The sequence below is a fragment of the Dendropsophus ebraccatus genome, chromosome 10 (genome assembly GCF_027789765.1).
Source record: "Dendropsophus ebraccatus isolate aDenEbr1 chromosome 10, aDenEbr1.pat, whole genome shotgun sequence".
In the NCBI taxonomy this organism is placed as follows: Eukaryota; Metazoa; Chordata; class Amphibia; order Anura; family Hylidae; genus Dendropsophus; species Dendropsophus ebraccatus.
In genome coordinates this window covers 10,162,983-10,181,081 of record NC_091463.1, presented here as the reverse complement: position 1 = coordinate 10,181,081, position 18,099 = coordinate 10,162,983, and the positions used below count along the sequence as shown (strand labels likewise).

Genomic DNA, 18,099 nt, shown 5'->3' with positions numbered 1-18,099 from the left:
CACCCCATATGCCCCATACACAGGCCTGATACACATCACAGGTTACCAGTACAGCACTCTGTACTGTGTCATCTGAGACTGGTGAATAGGAATACTTAGAAAGTGGAAAGACGTGTACAAGATTAAATGATTCAATGACTGATTCGAGTCTGCCCATCTACCTGTCTGCGACATTTACTGCACTGTATAAATACAAGCCTGATGGAAATGCTCTTTAGTGCACAATGACCCTTAAAGGGCCAGTCCGTATTAAAAGACGAGAATGGTCATTAAAGAAATTCTGAGAAAATATGTGTAATCCACAAGTCTGCAGAGCAGAGTGAGTAACTAAAACAAAGGCGTCGGGGTATCACCGAGTGACATCCACAATGCTGAACACAAAACCAAACAGGAAATGTAGATAATGCGATCACATCACACCCCGATGCCGCAGCTTCTACTGCAATGCTGAATGTGTGTATAGCTAATGTATATGATGTATAGGGGAGCAGGACATCGGGGGGATACTGCTCCATGTATCACCCCCTGTACTTGTCTCCTGACTATAGCACAGTGACGGGGACAGCCAGGCGTTATATACAGTGCTGATGTATATGATATATTGGGGAGCAGGACACTGACTATAGCACAGTGACGGGGACGGCCATGCGGTGTATACTATACCCTGTGTAATGTATGTAGTCTGCAATGGTTTCTACCTGTAATGAAGCGTCTAGTTTACCGGTTGAGTTAACAGATTGACAAGCCCCGTCCTGCCGAAGCCCCTCGACTGTGGTGCCTGGAAACTGCAACCAAACAAGACGCCTCCATTAGGTCACGGTCAGTGGGATCCTGAGAGAAAAACTCCTATAAGGCCGACCTTATCACAGGAGACATTACTACTCAAGCACATATGTGCACATACTGGGGTACACACCGTAGCCTCGTCTATATCCTGTGCACATACTGGGGTACACACCACAGCCTTGTCTATATCCTGTGCACATACTGGGGTACACACCACAGCCCTGTCTATATCCTGTGCACATACTGGGGTACACACCACAGCCTTGTCTATATCCTGTGCACATACTGGGGTACACACCACAGCCTTGTCTATATCCTGTGCACATACTGGGGTACACACCACAGCCTTGTCTATATCCTGTGCACATACTGGGGTACACACCACAGCCTTGTCTATATCCTGTGCACATACTGGGGTACACACCACAGCCTTGTCTATATCCTGTGCACATACTGGGGTACACACCACAGCCTTGTCTATATCCTGTGCACATACTGGGGTACACACCACAGCCTTGTCTATATCCTGTGCACATACTGGGGTACACACCACAGCCTTGTCTATATCCTGTGCACATACTGGGGTACACACCACAGCCTTGTCTATATCCTGTGCACATACTGGGGGTACACACCACAGCCTTGTCTATATCCTGTGCACATACTGGGGTACACACCACAGCCTTGTCTATATCCTGTGCACATACTGGGGTACACACCACAGCCTTCCCTATATCCTGTGCACATACTGGGCGGCACCACAGCCTTGTCTATATCCTGTGCACATACTGGGGTACACACCACAGCCTTGTCTATATCCTGTGCACATACTGGGGTACACACCACAGCCTTGTCTATATCCTGTGCACATACTGGGGTACACACCACAGCCTTGTCTATATCCTGTGCACATACTGGGGTACACACCACAGCCTTCCCTATATCCTGTGCACATACTGGGCGGCACCACAGCCTTGTCTATATCCTGTGCACATACTGGGGTACACACCACAGCCTTGTCTATATCCTGTGCACATACTGGGGTACACACCACTGCCCTGTCTATATCCTGTGCACATACTGGGGTACACACCACAGCCTTGTCTATATCCTGTGCACATACTGGGGTACACACCACAGCCTTGTCTATATCCTGTGCACATACTGGGGTACACACCACTGCCCTGTCTATATCCTGTGCACATACTGGGGTACACACCACTGCCCTGTCTATATCCTGTGCACATACTGGGGTACACACCACAGCCTTGTCTATATCCTGTGCACATACTGGGGTACACACCACAGCCTTCCCTATATCCTGTGCACATACTGGGGTACACACCGCAGCCTTGTCTATATCCTGTGCACATACTGGGGTACACACCACAGCCTTGTCTATATCCTGTGCACATACTGGGGTACACACCACAGCCTTGTCTATATCCTGTGCACATACTGGGGTACACACCACAGCCTTGTCTATATCCTGTGCCCATACTGGGGGTACACACCACAGCCTTGTCTATATCCTGTGCACATACTGGGGTACACACCACAGCCTTGTCTATATCCTGTGCACATACTGGGGTACACACCACAGCCTTGTCTATATCCTGTGCACATACTGGGGTACACACCGCAGCCTTGTCTATATCCTGTGCACATACTGGGGTACACACCACAGCCTTGTCTATATCCTGTGCACATACTGGGGTACACACCACAGCCTTCCCTATATCCTGTGCACATACTGGGGTACACACCACAGCCTTCCCTATATCCTGTGCACATACTGGGGGGCACCACAGCCTTGTCTATATCCTGTGCACATACTGGGGTACACACCACAGCCTTGTCTATATCCTGTGCACATACTGGGGTACACACCACAGCCTTCCCTATATCCTGTGCACATACTGGGGGGGGCACCACAGCCTTGTCTATATCCTGTGCACATACTGGGGTACACACCACAGCCTTGTCTATATCCTGTGCACATACTGGGGTACACACCACAGCCTTGTCTATATCCTGTGCACATACTGGGGTACACACCACAGCCTTGTCTATATCCTGTGCACATACTGGGGTACACACCACTGCCTTGTCTATATCCTGTGCACATACTGGGGTACACACCACAGCCTTGTCTATATCCTGTGCACATACTGGGGTACACACCGCAGCCTTGTCTATATCCTGTGCACATACTGGGGTACACACCACAGCCTTTTCTATATCCTGTGCACATACTGGGGTACACACCACAGCCTTGTCTATATCCTGTGCACATACAGATACAGTGAAAAATGAAGAATTAGAATTGTTTTAACGGAGCAGGAAAGAATCCTCTTAAGTTTTTCTTCATGTACTATGACCCCCGATCCAGAGGATGTCTCTCATGTGCTTCCAACTTGGCATACAGCTCAGGAGGCAGACATGTTGGATGGGGGATTGAGAGTGCTGGCTATTATGTTTGACTTATACATATAGGTATACATAGGCATCTGCTGGGGAATGCTCCCTGTACACCCCCTCTTGGTTATGGTCACACAGTATTTCGATAGTCAGTAAGGGTAGGGTGAGGGAACACTATAACACAAGGCGATTATTGGCCATACTTGGCCGATACTGGCCGTTCTGGCTGGTAATTGTTTCGTGTAATAGCTAATGTTGAAAGGCAACGATCGTTGTTTTGAAACAAGAACCAAAATCATGATAATGATATTGACAGTCTGCTGCTCTCTACTGAGGGCCACAAGGACGATCTAAAGATTGTCCGCAGCTCCCGTGTAATAGCAGACAGCGAGCGGGGAACGAGGAGCAAGCGAGCACTGACATGATAAGTCGGCGCTCACTTGCTCCCACATATCAAGCCATGTAATAGTACCCTAAGTTTAGCCATAACAAGGAGTGAAACTGATAGGGAAAACGATATTAGGAATATTGTGTTTTCCACTCACTCCTGGTTTTGGGCAAAAACATTGACCAAAATACTGTGTGTGAACATAGCCGAAAGGGGCGCTCCTATCCTGGTAGTGATGGGTTTCCAGCTCCGTCCTGTTTTTTTGGCTGCTTTACACCATAGCTGTTCACACAATGGTGAGAAAGTAACAGGGTGCCAATAGTTACTGATAAACTAAAGCAAAAGTGACAAACAACATGGCGGTGGATCCTGTGGTGACTATGGCTGAGAGAGATCTATACCTCAGACCACGGCCCTATTACCAATATATTACGTGTGTGTGGAAATATTCCTGTTTTATTACTGTGACGTTATAATAAAGGTCTGTATTCACACTACAGTCTAGAGGAGATCGCCTCAGTGTAGGACATCATGTCCTCCTCAGTGTATGTGGATGACATGAGGTAACACACCAGTCTCCATTCCCACATCACTGAACCGTTAGAAATCAAGTTCCCGCGCAGTGACCCGTGACATACAACCAATCACAGCGGTGCCCGGCAGCCTAGCAACCAATCAACGCCCTTATGCCTTACCTGTAGAGATGAGAAGCCGTTATTGCAGCCTGGTGAAGTGATTGACAGCACTTGTTATCCCGCCCCCTTAGCATTTCCAGCCAATCCACAGAGGAAGACAACGCTCGAGCGCACCGCGGGTGATTTATAAGCTGCAGCTAGAGGGAGAAGCAACAGTTGGCGAGGAGCTGCGCGGCGTGAGGAGAAAGGAAAGAAGGCGACACGTTCAGCGGCTATCCCTACCACAGGCGTAACAATCCTGCGACAGGCGCGCCCCTGCGGAAAGTACAATGGTAAGAGAGGGCTCCGCAGCTCAGTGTGCGCTACATGGGGTCAGATTACCGAAGGGCGTAGGAGCCAAAGCCTGCGCACCGCCCGAAGCCAAACAGCGGTTAGTTAGCCCTGATTGGCTGGGAAGAGCTTGTCTGTGATTGGTGGAGGCGTGGCTGGGATAAGTGACCGTTAGCATGTTTGAGGCTGTGGAAAACCCAGTGTCACGTGTCATGGTGCCGGTGTTTGATTGGACAGGGGCAGTGACCAGCCTCAGGGTATATGACCTGTATTATATCCAATAAGAATACATGCTATTGGCTGTGCATGAGTATAAAGGTGTGTACAGGACTGTGATGCTGGTCCTCATCCCTCCTACATCGCTCTTGCCTATGTTGCATATATATATATATATATATATATTCTTAAATGGTTTTCTAGCCTAACCAATACGACTTATAGATACCATTGATATTTCCTGTTTTTCATTCTTGCAGCGTGAGTGCATTTCAGTCCATGTTGGCCAGGCTGGCGTACAGATCGGCAATGCATGCTGGGAGCTGTACTGCCTGGAGCATGGCATACAGCCTGATGGACAGATGCCCAGTGATAAAACCATTGGCGGAGGAGACGACTCGTTCAGCACCTTCTTCAGTGAGACAGGGGCTGGAAAACACGTGCCAAGGGCTGTATTTGTGGATTTGGAGCCCACAGTGGTTGGTAAGTGTACAGGGTGTAATGCAGAGACACTATTATCACATTCTAACACCACCCACAAATAGTAGTTTCCATATTAAGGCAAGAGTGAAATTCAGCGGAACCTGACAATTTTGGCAGGACTGGGGGGACTATGTGTGGTGGTGTGCAAATAATCATGATCAATTGTATTATGTAAGGTGAAATTGGGCAAATATCTTCCTGTATAATAGAGCAAGCGATCAGCAGACCAGTCGGCAAATGTCAGTAAATAATCCGCTGTTGGACACACATTTCTCCATGTAAAGAGACATGTGCTGATGAAGGGCTGTACAAACTTCACTAACTTATATAGTGGGTCAGCCCATCTTATAGGTCCTCAGTGCTTTTGTTCTCAAAGGAAATAAGCCACCAGCAGAGGTATCTGTCGTGCTATTAATGTGTATCAAAGATTATGGCCAAGTTTAGAACATAATTAAGAGCGTCTGGTCAAAGAAAACTGAAACATTAAAGTGACTGTACCACCAGGCCGAGGCTGAAGCACTGGAGGCAGGCCAATCCACCCTTAGTGGGAAGAAACCCCCGCCCCTCTATGATTAGGGTTCCATTGATTCTAATAGTCACATCATGGAGGGGCACTTTAAACCTTTCATGTAACTCATGGGTATAGGGCTTTAATGGGGATTATTACTTATTACTTACCATGTATTATTTTTCAGATGAAGTGCGCACCGGCACATACCGTCAGCTATTCCATCCTGAACAGCTCATCACAGGAAAGGAAGACGCTGCCAACAACTATGCTCGGGGGCACTACACTATCGGGAAAGAGATAGTTGATTTGGTTCTAGATCGTATACGCAAGCTAGTGAGTTCCAAATTTTTCAGTATTTATTGAATATTTGCCTTAAGTCATATCACTTTATTGTACTTTCTATAGATAGGATGGTATTGGTAAGTGTTTGTTCATCTCTTAAACCAATGGTGCTCTTTCACCCTGCTGTCACTGAAGAACACGTTCCCTAGAAGTCTGTGGAGCCAGCTGTGTACATCTCTCTGCTTGTTCTAATGATCGTAGGGGGGTCTTGGCACCCAGACCAGCTTCATTGAAAACCTTTCACGACTCTATAACGTATGGCATGTGACCCATGACTATTAATTTTTTAAGAACCCAGTGCTGTACTTGGCTCTCTCCTGTGGCTCCATAGAGAATGAATAGAGCCACCGGAGAGAGCCAAGTACAGCACTCGGCTCTTTCCGGCGGCTCCATAGAAATGAATAAAGCCACGGGTCACGCACCGTACTTGCAGCTTTTTCCAAAACAAAAGAGCCGTAGGACGTATGAAAGTTGGACCCATCCGATCTCTTACTTGTCCCCTGTATATAGGGGATGTTAGTTTTATCTTGCAATACCCCTTTAAGTGACACTAGAGCAGGCTGTCAGGCCACTTGATTCTAAAGAATTATAAGTAATGTGTAAATGTAGCAGTTTAGTTACATGGAAGATGTCGGCCCTGTAATACGGTCTTTATATTGATGTTCTGTATGATTCTCATCTCTCTCTCAGGCTGATCAGTGCACCGGTCTACAGGGTTTCCTCATTTTCCACAGCTTTGGAGGGGGCACAGGCTCGGGATTTGCATCTCTTCTCATGGAGAGACTTTCTGTAGATTATGGCAAGAAGTCCAAACTTGAGTTTGCAATCTATCCAGCACCACAAGTCTCCACAGCGGTGGTAGAGCCCTATAATTCTATATTAACCACTCACACAACGCTGGAGCATTCCGATTGTGCCTTTATGGTGGACAACGAGGCCATTTATGATATCTGTCGCCGCAACTTGGACATTGAACGTCCAACCTATACAAATCTGAACCGTCTTATTGGACAAATTGTGTCGTCCATCACAGCTTCTCTGAGGTTCGATGGGGCTCTGAATGTTGATCTCACAGAATTTCAGACAAACCTCGTCCCATATCCACGCATTCATTTTCCACTGGTCACATACGCTCCAGTAATCTCTGCTGAGAAGGCCTACCATGAGCAGCTGTCTGTGGCGGAAATAACCAATGCCTGCTTTGAGCCAGCAAACCAAATGGTGAAGTGTGACCCTCGCCATGGCAAATACATGGCCTGCTGCATGCTGTACAGAGGAGATGTCGTACCCAAGGATGTCAATGCTGCCATTGCAACCATTAAGACTAAACGCACTATTCAGTTTGTAGATTGGTGCCCAACAGGATTCAAGGTTAGTATTGAAAAACCGGCACACATCATATTCTTCTACATTATCCATAACAAGACAGTAAGGAAGCTTAATAAAGAATTGGGACCTCTGGTCATAGTATAAAACCTCATAGCCTACACTATTAGTCAGTTTCAGAGCTGCTATCGGTGGGAATGCATGTGATCAACAGAGTTATCATTTCTACCTATATAAAGAAAGTCTGCTAAAACATTTGTAAAACTACCGCAAAACCTCTGATATGAATCAGTTCATCTCAGATCATATGAGAAGGGAGAATCAGCAGCAGCCTGGCATGGAGTCACATAGGTCTTTGTATAAACTTATCAATCCAGCTTAGTGCTTACAGAATCATTGCGTTGTCTCTTTACAGGTTGGAATCAACTACCAGCCTCCGACTGTGGTGCCTGGAGGGGATCTGGCCAAAGTGCAGCGCGCTGTCTGCATGCTAAGTAACACTACAGCCATCGCAGAGGCCTGGGCCCGGCTCGACCACAAGTTTGATCTGATGTATGCCAAGCGGGCCTTTGTGCACTGGTACGTTGGAGAAGGAATGGAGGAAGGAGAGTTCTCAGAGGCCAGAGAAGATCTGGCAGCGCTGGAGAAGGATTACGAAGAAGTGGGGATAGATTCAGTGGAGGGAGAGGGGGAGGAGGGCGAGGAATACTAAGCAGATACAAGGCAGATGTTATATAATTAAGAGTTTACTGTAATTTACTTCATGTAATAGTATTGCCACCAGAGTTACTTGTTCTCCATAGGTGTAAGGTTATGTTTTATTGTTTTTAACCATTAAAATAGAAGTTATGTTCTCTGCAATGATGTCACTTATCATAGTTCAAAAAAAATCAACTTTATTTACACTCAACATACAAACGCATAGACACTACTCATTGCTTAGATACTTCCTCTTCTTGGCTGTATTGGTGTATGGATGCCAGCGCCATTCTACCTCTGCTGTATTCTCATTCTCCAAGGTGCCGAGCTTAATCATATACACTGAAAAGATTAACAACCGGTTATAAGATGGGAGCTATGGTGCCTGATATACATCAGTGACTGCACAATGATATACAAAGGCATGAGTACACAAGAGATAACAGGCGTATGGGCCCCCAGTACACAAGAAACAACAGGCGTACGGGCCCCCCAGTACACAAGAGATAACAGGCGTTCGGGCCCCTCAGTACATGAGATAACAGGCGTATGGGCCCCCCAGTACATGAGATAACAGGCGTATGGGCCCCCCAGTACATGAGATAACAGGCGTATGGGCCCCCCAGTACATGAGATAACAGGCGTATGGGCCCCCCAGTACATGAGATAACACAGGCGTATGGGCCCCCCAGTACATGAGATAACACAGGCGTATGGGCCCCCCAGTACATGAGATAACACAGGCGTATGGGCCCCCCAGTACATGAGATAACACAGGCGTATGGGCCCCAGTACATGAGATAACACAGGCGTATGGGCCCCCCAGTACGAGATAACACAGGCGTATAGGCCCCCCAGTACATGAGATAACACAGGCGTATGGGCCCCCCAGTACGAGATAACACAGGCGTATGGGCCCCCCAGTACGAGATAACACAGGCGTATGGGCCCCCCAGTACGAGATAACACAGGCGTATGGGCCCCCCAGTACGAGATAACACAGGCGTATGCGCCCCCAGTATACAAGAGCTAATGGAGCTAGAGATCAGTCCTGTTTGTGGTAAGTGCTGCAGAGTGTATGATCTGTATAGTGCTGGTTATACGGACGTCACCACCAGTAGTCGCCATTTTACTCCATCATTACTTACATTTCATCTCAAACCTTGGCCCGACCTCAGACAGGTCAATATTGCGATGATCCTTCTTCTTGTACACATGATGCCTGTAGTAAAACACCAGCTAGTTAATGACCCCCAACGGTAGGTAGAGACCACCTAGGAGCAGCCCAGGACACCACACTTACCGAAATGAAATGTAGTCGTCCTGGTTAGCCAAGGTGATCACTCGCTTACTCTCCTCCTTGGGCACTGGGAATAAATACTTCAAGATACTGGACACCTGGGAGCAGAATATGACAGTGTTATGGTCCAGTCCCACGTACAGGATCTACACCAGGGGTTGTGCTGTGCTCCATCGCTGTCTGTAGCACCGGTGTCCTGTATGTGTGAATGGAGCCCCAAACAGAGTTATGACCCACATATGTGGCTACTCGCAGACCAGTCTTACCCGCTGTCCAAGCCTGGATGTGAAGTTGTGGAAGATGAGGTGTGGGTACGCCTCGGACATGGTGCCCAGATCTGAAATATCATGTCTCATAACCACATTACAGAGGGTGAAATACGCAGTGGGCCCAAAAGGAAGATGGGACACGATCAGTCCGTCTGAAAGAGTCAATGAACAGCAACATGGTAATCTGCAAATCCATACTGCGCCTCACACAATCATAATACTGAGGGTTATCCCTGCCATCCTATTGTAAACCACTAACAAACTCGGCTCTGCTGCATCTCTACACTTATGAACCAAACTAAAGTTTTTGTGCAAGAAGGGTCACTTGACCGTGTCGATACTGGGTCCTCAGGAATCTGCTGTTATCTGTGGGAAAACCTAGTGTTTAATTTCCCTGCAGCGCCACCACAGGCAGCACGATGTATTACAGATTCACTCAAATCCAGGAGAAGTCTAAGGCAGATTGTCAGAGATGGATCTGCACCTGCATTACACAGAACTATAACCTGAGAGCCATGCTAGGGCCACAGCTATGTACACAGAGGAGGACACAGTGCCTGCAGGAACGATCACAACTCCTGGGATGAGACAGATCATCATGATGCCTATTACCCATACTATATGTCATCTATCTCCAGTGCTCCTCCACAGACATATGATCACATGACACTGAGGTACTGTTATAATCAGAGCGACCCTACCCACCTGGCATGCCCCTGTGCTCGTGGACAATCACCAGGTCGGTGACATCATTGGCTCTGCAGGCCTGGACCAGAGCCCCGATCTCATGCTTTCCTCTGTTCATGCGCTGAGCGTTGGGGAACACCAACTTTAACTCCTGGAGAATGACAAGAAACGTCCGCACATTAAAAGCCGACGGGGAATTATCCCACCGCTACTAATGCGGGAGTTACGGCCAATGGCTTCAGCTTGGGGACGCTGCCCTGTAACATCTGATACCTTAGCAAAAACTTTCAGTCGAGAACTTGGATCTCTCGATGTTGTGATCATGACCTTAGGGTCTTCAACGCCGGCCCACTTGTACTCATCATCCACATGGGAGGCCACGCCTGGGAGGAGGCAATGAAATAATAGATTAACCCTATAGGGGTATATGGCAAACCCACAGGGGTCCACCTCAGGTCCTCATCTGTCCTAGAGTAAGGGTCCCCAACCCCTACGTCCCTTCATTCTTGGTTTTGTGGGGGTCAGAGACTGGAGCTCCTCTGAACATAAAGTGATAGTGTATACCAGCAATGTGCCGCCATATCATAAGATGGCAGTGACCCTGTATCCACATGACGCCATAAATGTCTGAAAGATGCAGGAATCCATAAAGTGCCGTAGATGAAAGAGGTTCCTCCGCACAGACCATATAGCATATAACAAATTCACAGGTAATGCGTATCAGGACATAAAATAAACATGTCCCTTCCTTAGACCTCCAAATTGATATCAATCTTGAGGTCTGAGGGAGGGACGCTTATTTTATGATGACAATGGAAGAGGATTCCTGCTGCGACCACTAACTATATCCTATACATCCATACAGTAGGTTGTTACTATCAGGTGAGCGGTGACATCGAATGTGTGGGAGCTCACGTTTTTATACATTGTCCCCCTATGGGGCGCTCTGTCCCTCTTTTTCCTTTATTTTGATAGATGCAGGAGTCACCTCTGGTCACACCAATTCCAGGACAGAGGGTCCCCTCTGGTCCCACCAATGCCAGGACGGAGGGTCCCCTCTGGTCCCACCAATGCCAGGACGGAGGGTCCCCTCTGATCTGCACGCTGGAAACAGACAAACTCCTGGATTGTGTATACTACTGGATACACTATAGCAGGGTGAGATACACTGTTTACATGATCTAGGAGGAGGCCCTGGATCTCAGGTGGGGTGCTCCATCTAGCAGATATTTGGGGTATCTGCTGTGGATGGGGATAACCATGAAAATACAGGAGACTCTATAGTATACGGTGAATAATATGTATATATGTCAGGGTACTATAGAAAGTTCCCAAGTCCACTAATAGTTGTGATGGCAGGACTGGTGCGGCAGCAGTGGCAGCCGCCATGGGGATCCCAGGGGATGGTATATAACAGGTCTCAGTGGTGGCCACTGCACTGGGAATAGTGACATCATGCTGGGTGTTGTAGTCCCACCTGTAGTTTAGCGACCTTACCTTCACCGCCTTCATCATCAAACTCCAGCTGCTTCTGTAGGGTCAGGGCCTCCCTGCGGATCTCTGTGGGGATGAGCCTGTTCTCTGTGGATATAGAGAGGGGCGGTCAGTGTCTGCATCCGCCATGTTGGCTGTAATTGGGGGTTGTCAGGGCACCAACCTTCAAGGGCTCGCTTCAGCCGCTGCTTCTTGTCCTCTATGCTGTGCTGTTTGGCCTCCTGGGCTTTCCTGTAGAGGTATTCCCTCCGGAGTCGGGCCTCCCTGCGCAGCTACAGATGGTGGAGGGGTTAGTGACCCCAGAACACAGTACAGGACCCCCCACTCAGGCACAACTACCTAGACCCCCACTCAGGCGCAACTACCTAGACCCCCCCCCCACTCAGGCGCAACTACCTAGACCCCCCCCCCACTCAGGCGCAACTACCTAGACTCCCCCCCCCCCCACTCACGCGCAACTACCTAGACCCCCCCCCCCCCCACACTCACGCGCAACTACCTAGACTCCCCCCCACACTCACGCGCAACTACCTAGACCCCCCCCCCCCCCACGCGCAACTACCTAGACTCCCCCCCCCCCCCCCACTCACGCGCAACTACCTAGACCCCCCCCCCACTCACGCGCAACTACATATAACCCCCCCCCACGCGCAACTACATATAACCCCCCCCCCACGCGCAACTACCTAGACCCCCTCCCCCCCACTCACGCGCAACTACCTAGACCCCCCCCCCACTCACGCGCAACTACCTAGACCCCCCCCCACTCACGCGCAACTACCTAGATACCCCCCCCACTCACGCGCAACTACCTAGATACCCCCCCCACTCACGCGCAACTACCAAGACCCCCCCCCCCCCACACTCAAGCGCAACTACCTAGACCCCCCCGCCCATTCACGCGCAACTACCTAGACCCCCCCCCCCCCCCCCCACTCACGCGCAACTACCTAGACACCCCCCCCCCACTCACGCGCAACTACCTAGACACCCCCCCCCCCACTCACGCGCAACTACCTAGACACCCCCCCCCACTCACGCGCAACTACATATGACACCCCCCCCACTCACGCGCAACTACATATAACCCCCCCCCCCCCCACTCACGCGCAACTACATATACCCCCCCCCCCCACTCACGCGCAACTACATATACCCCCCCCCACTCACGCGCAACTACATATAACCCCCCCCACACTCACGCGCAACTACATATAACCCCCCCACACTCACGCGCAACTACATATAACCCCCCCCACACTCACGCGCAACTACATATAAAAAAACACACACACACACACACACCTACATATACCTCATGTGAGAACTGTTGCAAAACTACGACCCCCAGGCTGGACATGCTGAGAGTTGTAGTTCTGCAGTCCACCAGGGGCCCAGGAGCAGCCATCTATTGGGGGACGTTTAATAACGTCACTGGGAGACATGCTGGGCAGAAATACAGGAAATATACAAGAGATATATATATATATATATATATATATATATATATATATATATATATATATATATACACTAGTAATGGGGAGTGGTCTGGATACACAGCCCCTGACCTCCTCACGTTATCCCGTGCCCCTCTACTCACCATGGTGGCGGCCGCGTCTCACACGTGGAACCGATCACTACAACCTCTCCACCCGCCGGCCAATCACCAGCCAAAGCTCAGCTGCCCTGAGAAGACATGGCGGGCGTCGGCCAATTACCAGCCAAAGCTCAGCTGCCCTCAGTAAACATGGCGGCCGCAGACCAACTCACTTCCGCAAATCACGTGACACGCGGTGACTACTTCCGGGTATAGAAGGTCACGTGAGAATATGAGAAGTAAATGTCAGAAGGTGACCCGTTCCTGTATAATATAGCGGGGAGAAATTACAGAGGTTTGATGTCCTGAGGAAGACGCGTCCGTGTGACCAAGCGCCTCCTGAAGGTAGATCTGTGGGACATGATACAGCAAAGAGTAGCTCATCAGAGGCTTAGATACTCAGCAGAAAGTATCATACATCAGGGGTTTAGGTACTACAGCATGATAGGCTTAGATACTCCAGCTTAGTAGAGCGTATCACACAGGATAGGCTTAGATACTCCAGCTCAGCATACAGTATCACACATGATAGGCTTAGATACTCCAGCTCAGCATACAGTATCACACATGATAGGCTTAGATACTCCAGCTCAGCATACAGTATCACACATGATAGGCTTAGATACTCCAGCTCAGCATACAGTATCACACATGATAGGCTTAGATACTCCAGCTCAGCATACAGTATCACACAGGCTAGGCTTAGATACTCCAGCTCAGCATACAGTATCACACAGGCTAGGCTTAGATACTCCAGCTCAGCATACAGTATCACACAGGATAGGCTTAGATACTCCAGCTCAGCATACAGTATCACACAGGATAGGCTTAGATACTTAGTGGACATGTGACCATATGGTTCTGTCCTCAGGCAGTAACATTGCTTTTCCCGTCTCTCTCCAGGTTCCCCAGCCATAAACATGGCGCCGTCCGTGGAGGAGACTGTCAAGGATGTGAATGTGCGTCTGGATCAGCTGCTGCTGCGACTCATGGACGACCTGGAAGCTTTGGAGGAGAAGAGACAATGTCTGAACGTCCTGATTGAGAAGGTGAGGAGGTCATCATTATCAGGAGCTAATGGTGCGTTTACACAGATTTATCTGACAGATAATGGAAGCCAAAGCCAGGAATGGATTTGAAAAGAGGATAGATCCCAGTCTTTCCTTTATGACCCGTTCTCTGTTTATAGTCTGTTCCTGCTTTTGGCTTTAAAGATCTGTCAGATAAATCTGTCTGTGTAAACGCACCAGTAGCCTTACTGCCCCGACACCAATTACTCTGGAACAGTGAAAAGCTGCAGTGTGATTGGCTGCCGGGGCGTCCTGCAGGGAGACAAGGCCGCAAGCCTGGTGCAGAGGAGCAGTTTCTCATTACACCCCCATTATACCCCCCTCTACCACCGCCCCATTATACCCCTCCTCTACCACCGCCCCATTATACCCCCCTCTACCACCGCCCCATGATACCCCTCCTCTACCACCGCCCCATTATACCCCTCCTCTACCACCGCCCCATTATACACCTCCTCTACCACTGCCCCATTATACCCCTCCTCTACCACCGCCCCATGATACCCCTCCTCTACTACCGCCACCTGATACCCCTCCTCTACCACCGCCCCATGATACCCCTCCTCTACCACCGCCCCATGATACCCCTCCTCTACCACCGCCCCATGATACCCCTCCTCTACCACCGCCCCATGATACCCCTCCTCTACCACCGCCCCATGATACCCCTCCTCTACCACCGCCCCATGATAACCCTCCTCTACCACCGCCCCATGATACCCCTCCTCTACCACCGCCCCATGATACCCCTCCTCTACCACCACCCCATGATACCCCTCCTCTACCACCGCCCCATGATACCCCTCCTCTAAACCGCCCCATGATACCCCTCCTCTACCACCGCCCCATGATACCCCTCCTCCACCACCGCCCCCCCCCTTTTTACCCCTCCTCTACCATTGCCCCATTACTCCCCCATTACACCCCTCCACCACCACACATTACACCCCTCCTTCTCCGCCGCCGGCCCAATAACCCCCTCCTCCGCTGACCCATTATACCCCTCTACTGCTCCTTCCTCCCTGTAGCAGTGCAATTATTCTGGGTCATGGTCGCTGTGTATAACCGGCTGATCTGTGTCACTTTGCAGGGATGGTTCTGCCTCTCTCAGTCTCGATATTCTATGGGGAATAAGTCTGTGTCCTCCCTGCAGTATAAACCAGAAATGACGCCCTCCGTCTTTGTCCAGGACAGGTGAGGACTGTGTTATCCTTCTCAGGACGGCATCATTACTGCTATACATCATAGCAGCAGAAGTCATCCATGAAGTAAGCAGAGCTTCCCCCACTATATGTCATACCTACCCAGAAGCTGAGATATAGGGAGCTGTTTGCAGGTCCTCACACCTTACTTTGCCATGGTAGTCACCAAGCATTTTCTTCACCCGATTGTTGTCTACGAGCTGTGACTATTCAGCTGTTGGGACACTACAACCCCCAGCATGTCCTGACAGCCATTGTTAGTGAGCCATACATATTGTCCCTACCACATATACATATATATAATGCCTCCACGTCTCTTGTATTTGCAGCACGGCTGAGGATGGGGCTGCGACATTCACAGTGGAACGTGATCAGCCACAGAAGCCAGACAAGGCGAAGGAAGACAAGCTTCAGGAGGTGGAGAATATCGGCGCTGCAGATCAAGGTGCGTCCGTGTTTTATTGTTCTATATTATGTGATTGTGCGCTGCACAGGGCAGGAGGAGGGTGAACAAGCAGGATATAGGCTTAGCGTATAATAAGGAGGAAGAAGAGATGAGATGAGCCAACAGGGGTTGGTACCAGTTTTACACAGAACCTGTAAGTAATAGTTCAGAGCAGGAGGATATCTGAACCAGGAAGCTCAGGATGAACAGTGGTTGATGATCCCTCTCATTTATGGTAGTTCTACAGTGCAGGGAATTCTGGGAGGTCACAGACAATAAAGAGATGTGAAGGTTCTGGTACAGAGGGAGGAGGATAGGAGATCAGGGGAACTGAAGATGTTATTCCATCTTATTCTAGTTGTGAGGCGCCGGGGTCCTAAGGGCCCCACCAAGACACCTAAACCCACCACTACAGAAGAAAGTGAGAAGCCAAAATCGCCATTGGCAGATGACCCCCTGCGCTGGTTTGGAGTGTTGGTTCCGCAGAGCTTACGGCAAGCACAGAGTAACTTTCAGCAAGGTGTGTGAGTGGACTGAGTGAGTGGGACCCTGGATCTGTCCTGGGCAGGTTGTCACCATCTTGTCTCCTTCCTGCAGGGATTCTCCTGGCCGCTGAAGTGGCCTCTCTGCAGAGCAACATTGAAGTGACCCGCAGGGAGTACCGGGCATTGCTGACCCAGAAGAAGCGAGAACAAGTGCAGTCTGGCTGATAGGCAGAGATCTTACCAAAAACCCTGATCTAGGACCAAGAATTGAACCTACCAGCAGGAGGCAGTAGACAGTACTGAAAGTGCCCACACACCAATGACCTGGGAGATGAATATATATCTGTGTCTGTTCTCTTTACAATGACTGTGTATATAGTGTGTGTATACCCGGAGATACATACAGACCTGTAGAGAGCTGGTGCTGCGTGGCCTCCGAATTGTCTCTTATAATGTCCGGGCCTGCTGGTGATGCTGCTGGTTCAGAGCCCGCCGGCCTTCCCTCTAATATAATAATAAAGTGCTGAGTGTATTGGTATATACTGGTGTCATGTGATCACTGTGGGCGGCATTATATGGCAGTGGTAGTTGTACGTAGGAATTATTAGCACTATATCCTGGTATGATCAGGTCGGGTACAGAGTACAGCTTTATTATATTACTCCTAGGGCAGGTTTAGGGGTTTATGGATGGAGAATTTCTGCTGTGTCTGTGTCCTGCTCCAATAGGAAGTGACCGTGACTTAAAGGGGTATTCCGCTCAAACATAACTTGATATGTTGCTGCCCATGTTGAGACTAACAATTCCTTCTATACATGTTAATATTTAATCTCCTACCCCCCAGTTCTAAGCTGCTGCTTTCTGCTGAAGACACAGAAACCTTTGTGCGAGCTTTTCTCTCCGTCTCTCCCTCCTCCCTTGTACCTTCTGAGACAGCTGATGAAAACAAATCCCTGGCAGGCTGTATCTGCAACATTGTAGCTTCTTTGTAATGCTGGAAGGGTTAATCACATTGAATTCATCAGCAAGTTGACCTACCAGCATTACAAAGCTACAAGAAGCTCACACACAGATTTCTGTGTCTTCAGCAGAAAGCAGCAGCTGAGAACTGGGGGAAGGAGACTGAACAGATAATAACAAGTATGGAAGGAATTGTTAGTCTCACCATGGGCAGCAACATATCAAAAGTTATGTTTGAGCTTAAGGCCGGGTTCACACAAAGAATGTCAGCGGCCGTTCTGTGACATGGCCGTGTCACTGAAGTTCACCCGATTCGGCCGGAAGAACTACACTTCTTTTGATTTGGAATGCGAGCGCATTCGGGTGTATGTGGGCGCATTCCAAATCATCATAACAGACAATGTAAAGTGCGGCCAGAGATGCACTTTTACATTGTCTGCACTGTCAGTT

General features: G+C 49.3%; 4 protein-coding genes across 4 annotated transcripts in view; 2 read left to right on the top strand and 2 right to left on the bottom strand.

The window, feature by feature from the left end:
* Window positions 1-4,309, bottom strand: part of LOC138802307 (vacuolar fusion protein MON1 homolog B-like) — an 84,477-nt gene extending 80,168 nt beyond the window's left edge. The window contains exon 1 of the mRNA XM_069985459.1: window positions 4,291-4,309. The gene's annotated coding sequence lies outside the window, so the exon portion shown is untranslated. The remainder of the gene's footprint in view (window positions 1-4,290) is intronic.
* A 14-nt stretch (window positions 4,310-4,323) lies between these two features.
* Window positions 4,324-8,299, top strand: TUBA3E (tubulin alpha 3e). The gene is made up of 5 exons (XM_069985461.1): window positions 4,324-4,562; window positions 5,037-5,259; window positions 5,955-6,103; window positions 6,803-7,483; window positions 7,854-8,299. The coding sequence occupies exons 1-5, from the start codon at window positions 4,560-4,562 to the stop codon at window positions 8,148-8,150; spliced, it is 1,353 nt and encodes a 450-aa protein (XP_069841562.1). The 5' UTR covers window positions 4,324-4,559; the 3' UTR covers window positions 8,151-8,299.
* Window positions 8,300-8,308: 9 nt separating this feature from the next.
* On the bottom strand, window positions 8,309-13,597 carry IMP4 (IMP U3 small nucleolar ribonucleoprotein 4). Its single transcript, XM_069985462.1, has 9 exons — window positions 13,491-13,597; window positions 12,051-12,159; window positions 11,891-11,974; window positions 10,667-10,776; window positions 10,412-10,544; window positions 9,704-9,858; window positions 9,441-9,535; window positions 9,286-9,359; window positions 8,309-8,479 (listed from the first exon to the last, which is right to left on the bottom strand). Exons 1-9 carry the CDS (start codon window positions 13,491-13,493, stop codon window positions 8,367-8,369), a joined length of 876 nt encoding a protein of 291 aa, XP_069841563.1. The 5' UTR covers window positions 13,494-13,597; the 3' UTR covers window positions 8,309-8,366.
* An 81-nt stretch (window positions 13,598-13,678) lies between these two features.
* Window positions 13,679-17,227, top strand: CCDC115 (coiled-coil domain containing 115). Its single transcript, XM_069985464.1, has 6 exons — window positions 13,679-13,832; window positions 14,391-14,536; window positions 15,648-15,751; window positions 16,089-16,204; window positions 16,563-16,724; window positions 16,802-17,227. The coding sequence occupies exons 2-6, from the start codon at window positions 14,408-14,410 to the stop codon at window positions 16,912-16,914; spliced, it is 624 nt and encodes a 207-aa protein (XP_069841565.1). The 5' UTR covers window positions 13,679-13,832; window positions 14,391-14,407; the 3' UTR covers window positions 16,915-17,227.
* Window positions 17,228-18,099: the final 872 nt, after the last annotated feature.